General features: G+C 36.2%; 1 protein-coding gene across 4 annotated transcripts in view; it reads right to left on the reverse strand.

The window, feature by feature from the left end:
* Positions 1-12,007, reverse strand: part of Bnc2 (basonuclin zinc finger protein 2) — a 433,182-nt gene that overhangs the window by 246,229 nt on the left and 174,946 nt on the right. For 3 of the 4 annotated variants that reach the window (XM_070007722.1, XM_070007714.1, XM_070007739.1), the window contains exon 4: positions 10,237-10,320. The exons of the other annotated variant lie outside the window; for it this stretch is intronic. In XM_070007722.1, the coding sequence (XP_069863823.1) occupies positions 10,237-10,320 (84 nt within the window). The remainder of the gene's footprint in view (positions 1-10,236; positions 10,321-12,007) is intronic. 4 annotated transcript variants of the gene reach the window in all.

A 12,007-nucleotide genomic window follows, 5' to 3' on the forward strand; every position in this document is an offset into this window, starting at 1 on the left:
GGAAATTCCAGAGATGGAAGAAAACTCAATTCATCTCATTTTCTAAAGCCAGAAAGCTAAAATGACATCTCTGAATCTGGATCCATTAAAAAGAAACTATCAGTGACATCATAGCAATTCCAACAATCTTAAAAACATTAAAAAGAAAAAAAAACAATGTAGGAGATTATCCTGGCATCAGGATTACTTTAGTTATTTTACAACCTCAGTTTCATTGTGGAGATGAGAATGTCTGGTTACTTATTTAATCAGGCAAGCAAAAAGATTTTGGTCTTTGACATAATTTTTTATTTATGAATATGACCAATGTTTATTTGTAAGACCTTACTACAATAACAGATGTCAGCCATATTATCTGCTTTTGATTATAAACTCCTAGAGTACAGAGACCCTATCTGATAGGCTCCCTTTTTTATAGGATACACAGTATCATACCCAAAAAGGCACTTAAAAGATGGCTCACATAACAACAATGATTTCAATGAGACTTAAGATTCTTTGTTACATGAAACTGTACTACTACTCACCAAACATTAAAAAATAAAACTGTTATCTCTTTAGGCAATCCTGTTTTTCACATGTATGCAATGACACTTTTCTTTTGGAACAGAGATTATTTAGATGAGACTATTTCTACTTTATAATATTCAAGACTTAGCTTTTGAACATTACCTACATTCTATACTGACACCATTAAGATATAAAGAAAAAAATAAATATCAAACAAAAGGCAGAACCAAATACCGATTTCTCAGCATCAATGCAGCACAGTTCATACACAATGCAAAAAGATCCACTTTCTAAGGGGAACCTGCTAACACTGCTACTATAATACCTAAACATGTAGCCTCCATAAATTTTCCCCCCACCCAGTTTTACTGAGGCATCACTTCTACTTGTATTCTTCATGTTCATTTACATCACTGAATACTTGATAAATTGATAATTTTCCTGGATCAAAAATTATAACACTAATAAGTACTGTTTCCCAAAAGCTAAAGAAAAATAAAAGTGAACAAGCAATATCTTAACGGCTCTAACACATTAAAAACGCATAGCATTTTTCTACTTAATTGGGCTGATTCTTAAAATTCCTGGTCTCAATTGCCAAATCTGTAAAAGAAAGATACTAAATTCCATAATTTGGTAATGTTCACTTGTAAAGTTTGAAACCATGTAAAAAATACTGAAAGTTAAATATACAACATACAAGTTGAGGTCCCACTTTCTACTCAAAAAGGTTTATTTCATTTTGTGCAAAGTAGAGGGACTTTGTATTCTAAGTGGACAATATTCATTATGACTAACTCCAACAAAACATTCAAACACAACATCGCTAGTTATTCTTAACAAACCTATGAAAATACTGCTGCTTAGGAGATGTGCATTTATACAACCCCATGCAACACAAGTACACACACCCCTACAGAAACACAATTTTTTATTCAAGTTAAGAACTTTCCTTTCTTCCTTCTCTGAAGCTGCTATGGCAATGGGTTAAAAAAAAACAAACACTTAAGATAAGCATCTTATTCAGTATTTTATTTATCAATACTGACAGTTTCCAACATGAATAGCTTATGTTAATTAAGTTGTTACTCTGAAATCTAGATAACATTCTCTCAAAGAAACACAGATGAAAAATTGAAAAATAATGCAGAATGTAGTTAGGTTCCCAGGCTATTCCAACTAAAGTTTATTCAATCCATAATATTCCTGAAACCCACCAATTTAATGCTACTTAAGTGGAGGGTATGTATAACAACAGTGGAAAAATGAAAAGGCCATGAAAATATGTGGAGGTATCCAGTTCACACTCCACCATTTTTTAAAAGGAAAAGAAACTTGTATTCATGAAACATTTTTCTATATTTGTTAACACAATTCCAAAACAAAACTTTAAGCAACTGCTCAATGTACCATCATTTTATAATTTGTTGCTGAAACACAAATGTATACAAAATACAAAGGAAAGAAACACATAAGTTATCTTGATCAAATTTTCTGTTGATCTTGGGTACTTTATTCTAGCAGCCTTTTTTGACCATTTTAAGGTGAATAATATTGATTTTTTCTGGAAATTTTTTCCTAATTTTTATCTGCTTGGCCATCAGAAGCTAGTAAATATTTATATAATAATAACAATGCATTCATTGTAACCATGAGCTAGGCAGAGTGCTATATATACAGATACGGTCTCTAAGCCTTTCAACAGTGCAACTAACACTGCAGACTCTCAAGTCTTTTATATCCTATTTCACACATATATACTATCCTAACTACTGGTTATTCTGTTAAGATTTCATGTAAGTGTGAAGCTAGGAAACTCAAGTGTTTCAATTTGAATGTCTTCCTATGACAGAAAACAGAAGATAATGAGCACGTTAAGCCCCAAATTTCTGTTAGACTTAACACTAACAGTAATTTTATTGAGGAGTAAGAGAAAGAAATAACTCAATGATTATTCTACATTCTTTTTTTTAAGTTTACTGAAGGTAATTCACTTCAAAAAAAATTTCACTAGTGGTCACAGAATTTTTTGTAAAAATGTAACCTAAATGTATTATTTTATGAATTAAGTAACTGAGAATATACTTCTTTTTTTTTTTAACCAGTGATAGGACAACTATGAATGAAAACAGAATTGCAGATCACTTATATCTATGAAAGGTGGAAAATGAGAACAAGTTCTAAAGAGAAGAAATACAAAAAGAAATATAAAGTAAAAAATGGCAGGAAAGAAAAAGAGACTATTGAGAAAGAAAAGAAGGAAAAAGGGAGACATGTCTAGGAAAGGGGGAAAGCAATAAGATAACCAAGGCACAATAGGAATAAAAGGAGATAAAGTATTTGCAGCAAAATAATTCATGTCCAAAGCTTACCGGTGATCCCACCCATTGCCATGTTCTCTGTTTTCTGACAAGGGGATCTCTAATTTTTCTCAGAAATTATTTCTGTACCTAAGCAATCTCACTTTACTTTTCAAATCTCCATGTTTATTTTTAAATACAAGGTCAACTTTGAAAACTTTGCTGAATATGTAAAAAGAATGATTTTTATTTTAGAAATATACTTTGGAACATATACACCATTCCCAACTTAGTGCAGAAAACCTCAGTTGCTCCAGCATTCCAAACTCTAAAGTCTTTCCTTTCTAAATAAACGGAGACTGCCTCCTTCCATCGTGCTTGAAAATTACATTTGAAATCAGTATTCACTGATTGTGCTAGGCCTCCAAATTAAGTTCATTTGCTTGAGGAGTAATCCATCACCCAAGACAGTTGTTTTTACTCACAAGGAAATAACATGAATGTGCCCAAAGTATCTAAGACTCAACCCCATTGGTCACTGGAGAAAAACCTGCATTTTATTCGCACAGAAAGGGACCTGATCTACTCAGTCAGACTACACAGAAGTGTAAGCTGTGCATTTACTCAGTCAGGCAAAGAACTCCCACTCACCCCACCTTTATCAGGTGTGTGACTTGTTTTTTCTATCTACTTGCCGCGTGTGTGCCCCTAACCTACTGAACCTTCCTATGTGCTTGCAGTAAGGATTGCTTTTATATAAAAACTCATTAAATAATATACCACTTCCGATATATTGATCCTACAAACTGCAACTCTGTGAAGTGGTTCAACACGATGTCATCACTGCAAAGCAACTTGTTTCATTTACAGTATCTGTTTCACTTCTACTCATGAGCTAATATAATTCAATTTTTTTTAACTGCACACAGGCTGCTAGACACATGTGCATGGCAAATGGAATCTGAACTTAGCTTAACAGCCTCATTTATTCCTGATGGTTTAAATTATTTCATCACAATTAATGACACCCCCTCAGCTTCCTGTGCAGCATTGCCAGATGTTCAGAGACCACAAAGCCACTCTCTTCTTTGACGGCTGGTGACAAGTCGTCCTCTGAAGGACATTCCCTAGGTGCACAAGCTGGATGACACTTCCATTGCTTAGCACCTCTCTGCCTCCCAGAGTAACAATGCTGAGGAAAAAGCAGGAAGGCATGAGAAACTAGCAAATGCATTAGCGAGGGCAAATTCTGTGAAGTGATCTAAACTCGGAAGAACTTGGCTCCTGCCACAGGAGTTCCTAACCTTGTTGTTTTCTGAAAGAGCTCTTGCTTCCACCTTCCCAACCACTGGCATCCACTGAGAGTCTAGAGTGGCATCAGTCATAAGGGAATGTGAAGAACAATAATAATATAAACTTTTCCATAGAGACCTTTGGAGCTTTGGAACAGTTTATTTTGAAGCAATAGATACTGCAATTATTTAACCCCCTCCATCTTTTTAAGACTGAACGTTTTCATTTTAACCATGATTATCTCTATGATATTCAAAAGACACTTTGAATAGCACAGACATTTCAGCAACTTGCGGCAAATAGGTTTATCCCATTTACTTAAGCTTAGGAAAACTTATTCTTTTCAGAGGATACCAAGGTTTCTGTTGTTCTTTTCTTCTCTCTCCCTTACTGTTAATTCATTAATTTTCTTTTAAAATCATATGAAAGAGCTTCCTGCTCTGATTCTGATATGGGCAGAGCTATTTTCCTTTCTGTCTTTAATAACAATTTTTTTTCTGTGTTAAAGCTCCAAAAATAAGCCATTAAAAATCTCATCTAAAATTCACATAAAATACAAATACACTTAATCACAGGTAACTAAAAGATAGGCGAAATAAATACACTAGCACTTTTAGAATTCAATACTATGACTTTAATTTGGAAAACATTTCCATAAAGCTAGAGAACATGTGGCAGACATTTTATGGATTATTTTTTATTTTTTTAAGTTGATCTTATTCAGGGAATAAGGGGCCTTTTCGTTTGCCAAAAAGTGTAATAGGAAAACAGAAAGGCCACCTGTGTCAGCCCACCCTATAGTATGAACATGAGCTATAAGGGCACTTTGAAAAATATTTTCAAACTGAGATGAAAAAATCAGTATCAATAGATTCTAAGCAGATGCAAAAGGCTTCTGTGCATGTTAGTAATTATGTCTGTGGCCTACCCAGGCTAATTTCACATGCCTCCAAAACTCAGTGTACTTTCTCTTTTACAATTCACTTATGAGTAAAACTAGGGCCTCATACATATCAGCTTTGACAAGAGATACAAATGCAGGGTAGAATATTCCAACCAAAGAAGATGTAGCTCCCCTCCCCAGCCAGATGGCTTTTTAAGATCCTAAATAATTACTGAATTCTACCAAACCCTCCATACTTAATATTTTGATAGGTCTGTATCAAAATAACTTAACTAGTAAGTCCTATGGAATGGCAGTCAAGTTTTATCAGAACTGAGGGGCTTGGAGGAAATTGTGCTGGTGGCATGATTGCAGAAAGACGATAGGAAAGTCTTAGCACTCCTAGACTTACATCAAATTTTCCATAGACCGAAACTAACATGGATTCGTTCAATTACTCAGAGGTAGATAAGTAAAATAAACAACTAATTTCATATAGTGAAGTTGGGAGAGCATCATATGGACCTCATTCTGTTGTCTCCAAACACTTTATTGGAGGGGGAAAGGGAGCTGAATAAACTTTAAACTCTCATGTAGGGATGTATTGCTTGTGTGTCTCTGGCAGATGTGGAAAGGAGATGAAATGGGCAAGGGAGAATCAAATATCCCTTCGCTGCAGGTTTGCTGAGGGAAAGAACACTGCAAAGATCTCACATCTGGCAATCATTTGTCAATAGCTGGAAAGAGAACGGCAGGAAACTTTCTGGCTCTTGGAGAAGATGAAAAGACAAAAACCATGTGTCACACACACAGACTCTCTCTCTCTCTCTCTCTCTCTCTCTCTCTCTCTCTCTCTCTCTCTCTCTCTCTCTCTCTCTCTCTCTCTCTCTCTCTCTCTCCCTCTCTTTCAGTGTGTCTGCAATAGTACAATGACTACTACATTTATTCTCCACTCTACCCCACCCCCCCAAAATTTAATGATCCTCAGATATACTCTACTCCATGGTCAAAAGCATGCAGTCACTTGACTTGCTAAAGCTGCAGTGTATGTACATTTTTCAAATAAACCCCAGGGCTGATGTTAGAAAATCAAAATCAGTCAAGCATAGACCGCCTGGTACTTTGGGCAGGAATCCTTGTGGTTTAGTCAATAAACAGAATCTGAATGAAAGACACCACAGTAACTAGACAGTAATGTTTTGAACAGTTCTTAACCTGAAAGGGCTACGGGGAGGGGGTGCAGGGGGGGAGGGTACACTAGTGACCAAGGACATAAGGCTACCATCCACTTAGAGCACTCTACCTGCAATATGACTCTGTTTAGCACAGGTCATCTGTTATTTCTAACAACAAAAAAGATAAGAAGAGAAAGACAGAAAAAAACTAACATTTGTGGGGACATTGTGAATGAATGTGGGGGAGGGAACAGGTTTAAACATAAATAAATAATTTTACCCTTTTAATAAGGTGGTAAGGGAAACCTCTGATTCTGTTTATTCCAAACTGGTGTTAACAATATAGAGAATTTGCTGGCTTTATTATGAGTTCATAAAAATGATCAGCTTTGCCCCAGTAGGTTTATCATGTAATAAAAAGTTTTCAAGACACCCCATACAAAATTAATTAACTTCTTTAAAACACAGGAATTTAAATCTGCTTGTGGTGATCGATAGACTTCAAGGGGTAGCTTTCAGTTCAACCTTATGCTGCATTTAACTAGCAGCAGCAGCCATGGAGCTCATCCCTGCGATTCCATAAGTGAATGCTGCAGGTTGTTTAATAACCTGGCAAATTCACAGTAGCTTGTCAAATTATTACAGGAACAGTGTCATCACTAAACAAGCCTGATCACGGTTAATTACAATGCAGACCAGAGAGCAGCCACAATTGTTCATTAATTACAGGAAGCACCTCATTTAAATTTTATGGAAATTTACACTTGCACCCCGGTATGTCTGGAAAAAAAAGTGATCCTTCATGCATTCACAGAAGAAAGGAGTCTGTGGTTTATGAAACATCACAGTAAATGGGGTCTAATCTGGTATTGAAATATTGGTTCATTATTTACTCTAATTTTCTAAGCACTTCAGTGGTAATATATATATATATATATATATATATATGTGTGTGTGTATGCATGCATACACACACACACACACATACACACACACACACACACACACACACACACCAAGTCAAACCTCACACACATCTTGAATTCCCAAGCAAGGATAGAACCGTGCAATCCTAACAACTTAATACATGGTGAGGCACAGTTAGATTAAGCAAATTAACTTTTCTTTGATTAAAAATAAAATATTTATCAGCAATTAAGGGAAGTCCAAACTAGAATAACCATTTCCTAAAAGGTAATTGTGTAAGAGCACAATTCAGTGCTAATATACATCAGTTAACCTCCAAAGCTAGGGGGCACCCAGTTGCATATCTACTTCAAAAGCCACTGAGGAAAATGGACAAAACTAGATGGTGACTTGAAATCTTGATTATACCTGTTCAAAAATGAAACATATTAATCCAAAAACACAGGAGATACCCTTGCAAAAATCAAGCCAATCACAGACATGAGGATGACAGTAATTCAAAACCAAAAGTATATACTGAGTACAGTGTTGGTAACCTTGGGATTATTAGATCACAAAGCTACTCATTAATTGAAATTTTATAGGGATAAAGAGGCAAAGATTTCAAAAGAAGAAGGAAAGAGCAGGAAAAGACTTCACCAGTAATAAGAACTCATGTAAACTGAAGTATTAAACTGAACCATACATCTAGGAGGGTATGTCTGAATGAAAATGCTTGGTAAGGAAGTAGATATAAATAAGATCATTGCTCCTAAATTGAGTAGTATAGGAGGTTATTCTCAGAATCAAGAGGCCAAACAGTAAATCCACTAGTGGTAACAATGTCTGGCCCTGGAGAGAAGTCTGACATCTAAGTAAGAAAAGTAGATAACTTTACAGTGAGTTTCCTGGAGTGTAGAGTTAGATTAAGAAATAAGAAATGGGTTTGTTTCCTCATGTGGACACACACACACACACACACACACACGCACACACACACACACGCGCGCGCGCGCGCGCGCGCACACACACACACACACACACACACACACACACGAGGCAAGAATAATAAGAGATCAAGCTAAAAAAGACTTTTGGAACTGATAGTAAAGAATATAAAGTTTTAAGTTTACTAGGACTGATAAAATAGGTATGTACTACAAGTTTTTAAATGGAAACATGTTTAGGGAAGAATAGGGAAAATAGGAAGAAAAGATTGCAATGGGTTCTAGTTGATTCACCTATTCACCATAGTTGAGGATTTTTTTTAACTGACTGAATCTTTACCCTCAGTCTACCAAAATAGATTTACTAAAGGAGAAACCCAAAGCTAGGCACCTGTGGCTCACACCTGTAATCCTAGCTACTCAGGAGGCTGAGATCTGAAGATCCAATTCCAAGCAGCCAGGGCAGCAAAATCCATTAGGCTCTTATCTCCAATTCATCATAGCAAAGGCCAAAAGTGGCACTGTAGCTCAAGTGTTAGAGTGCTAACCTTGAGCAAAAGGAGCTCAAGGACATTGTACAGGCCCAGAGTTCAAGCCCCAGGCCCTGAAAGGTGAAAAAAAAGGAGAAACCCAATAATATATTTATACCATTTTCATTACCTTGCTCTTCTTTACAAGGCCCATGATGATTTGTTATCTACACTATCTAGTTATATACAACCAGAATCCTACTTAAAACTTGTATCTTTCTCCTTTATTCCAGGAAATGTGCTCATTAGATCTTTTTCAGTATTTTTTTTCTTTTTCAGTTTTATCTCACACATACTCACATCTGTAAAATCCATTCTCTTTACACCAAGACTCAAGTTCAAAAAACCAGATTATCCAACAATCACCCATAGCAAACCATTCCAGGTGATGTGTTTGAAGAACATTACTCGCCTTCCTAAAGAGGTCAAGGATCAGGCTCCTCCCCAGGAAAACTCCTCAATCACCCTGTATTTACGTGTCACACACAAGCTGTTAGCTTTCTAGAACCAGGAAATACATGATCATGTGTCATATGTGTCACACCTGCTTTTCTATTGTATCATAGCCATACACCACCCAGACAGTACCAGCTTGGGACACAGTAGAGCTCAGGTGGTCTTCCCTAGGCCAAGAGCAGGTGTGCAAAAGATGATGCACCCTTCAGTACCATAAAACTGAAATCTCCCCCTGCAACCACCTTCCACCCTCATTCACACAGTGAAGAAGTCAATTTTAAAACTGTTCTCTCTCTTCTCATGTGGCATACCTAAATCAATAAAATGTTTTAAGATTGAGTTCACTGTGCTCAACCCATATGCCTAAAAATTTTAAAAATGATGCCAAATGGAGGAGCTAGAAAAAAATGAGTTTAATCATTTTATGTTGAAGATGAATGTTCAGCCTGTTATCTTTGCAATGGCATATACATTCCTCAAAAATTAAAGATTACACAGAAGAGGAGACATGCCTCCAACTATGGTCATGTTATATTTCCAATTTGCAACATACGAGCCTCTTTCTGAAACGCAAGTCAACATTTTCGGGGAGAAAGTATTCTGCACAAATCTCCCAATGCACTGAAAAAAACAAAACAAAAACAATAAAACAAAAAACGTCTCATTAGGCACTAGTTTTCTTATGAAGTGCCTACTGAACAGCTGCATTTTTACTGGTTTGAAAGATCATAATGTGAGAAACATGGCTAACTGTCATACTGCCCACGTGCCTAGCACAGTGCTCAGTACATAACCATGACAATTGGAAGAGATGCGAGGGCTAATAGCTATTGAATGCTTTTTATGTCCCAGCCCCCATGCTATTAGATATGTTAGTTCATTTAATCCTCATGCCACCTTTTGTGATAAATCTCCATTATACAGATGAGAAAATGAAGGGTAAGTTAGGTTGATTTATTTGCCAAGTGTCATGGCAACTTCTGTAAACCTAGACAGCAAATCTTCATTTTTCCCATATAGAATATATCTTCAGAATTAATAAGCCATGAATGACCTTTAGGTACAGACTACATATACTAAAAAGGGAGTTTAGCTGCATATGTGGTATATTTGTTTTTCTTTACACCTGTCTTAATGGTTGCCTTGTCCTGATAGTACAATAACACCAATATGTACTTCTAGGACCACTGTTTCTGCCATACCACCCCCCAGCTGATAAAACAGTAAGACTCCAACCTGGACTTCCAGCCTCTGGTCTGGCTCCTCCAGGTTTGGGCAAAAGTCTGCACCCAGCACTCTGCCAGCACATGCCAGTGGTACCTGAGGGAATATGGCTGGGTTAGACGCTGGGTATGGAGGCCACTGAGAACTGTACGCAGTCATACTTGAACCAGGTAGGAAGCAGGGACATCCCAGACTATAGGTCTGAAACAGGTCTGATAACCTGACATGTATTTGACTCTTGGTCTGTCAACAAATACATTATGGATATCATACAACCTAATTTATTAATTATAATAAAAAGTGCAAGAAAAGATCTATGTGATCTTTACTTCAGTATTACATTCATATCATGCAGCACAAAATATGCATTAAATCTCTACAAAGAAAGTTATAAAGGACAGAAATAAAGTAAGAGAAAACAACTGGAATGTAATACTCTCCCTCTCCTCTCCTATGCTCACCTTTCTCTTTGGAGGCAGAAACTCACTACGTAGCCCAGTGGGCATCAAACTTGTGATCCTCCTCCTCCTAGTTTTGGAATTACGAGTGTAAAAACCACACCTCGTTTACAATACACAATCCTTAGTGGATATTGATGACACATCCTTTTCCCTCTGTTGTTCAAATGCCTTAGATGAGAATTACACAAACTGAATTTTTTGATAGCTAAAGATCTTTTCATCCCTTAAAATAACTGTTGAAATTAATTTTTCTTGTTATTGATATATGTAGGATAGTATAAGCAGGCTCTTATTTATCAATATTTATTTATTTATATACATGGTTTTTGTTTCTTTGTGTTTTTTCCCTGTGCTTGTTTTTGTTTTTGGTGCCAGAGACCAAACCTAGGGCCTGACACATGCTAGATATAGGCATGTGTTCTGCCACTAAATAAATCCACCAGTTCCCCATGCTTACTATGCTTAAAGTATAAAGTTTTTATGTTTTGTATACATGTTTGGATAGTAAAAACAAAAGTTATAATTTAGTGGCCATTTCTCTATAACTAAAATTCTACTACACTAGAAGTCTACTGAAAGATCTTTTTCTAGAAGGATACCTTATCAACATAAAAAGTATAAGTTACCTATATTTATTTAAATCTATTTAAACTTTTCAAAGTTTTCATTAGGAGGCTGTAGATGTAGATCTGTAGGGAGTGCTTGGATCGCATGTGGAAGGCTCTGGATTCAGTCTATAGCAACATGAATAAATCAGTTAATAAATTAATTTCTCTAATTGTTATTCCTTATTTGCAAACACATACTATCCTGCCAATCATATCGTCTCCCTAGATGCTCCTAAATCTCAATCCATCAACTATGTGACATCCTACCTATATCTCTTTCCTTACCAAAGCATTCCTTTGGTGTTTTGATTTTTTTTTATTCCAGTTAAGATCATCTGTATTAATCAATTCCCTTTGTTCAGCTGAATTTTTACCCAAATCTACTGCATTAAATGTTTTGCTCTTTCTTTTGACTCAAAATTCACTATCCAATATTTAAACAATTTTCAGTAAATTAAGCTGGACACTAGTGAATATCACTAACTGCAAAAAGGTACTCAGTCACCTTCCCAAACATTTTCAGATCATAGACTGCTCTTTAAATCTCCCATTCTTCTATCCAGCCTACACCCTCAAGGTGACATAGGTAGAATATATCATCAGACCTTCTAGTTAATAACCGCTCTTTCCCTATGAATTTCATCAATAAAGTTCCATGTGACAGTAAGCGTGTAGGCATCTTATATACAGATTTAACCCATCTTTTTCCCCTCA

This window comes from Dipodomys merriami, unplaced genomic scaffold (genome assembly GCF_024711535.1).
Source record: "Dipodomys merriami isolate MVZ:Mamm:240054 unplaced genomic scaffold, mDipMer1.0.p SCAF_11, whole genome shotgun sequence".
In the NCBI taxonomy this organism is placed as follows: Eukaryota; Metazoa; Chordata; class Mammalia; order Rodentia; family Heteromyidae; genus Dipodomys; species Dipodomys merriami.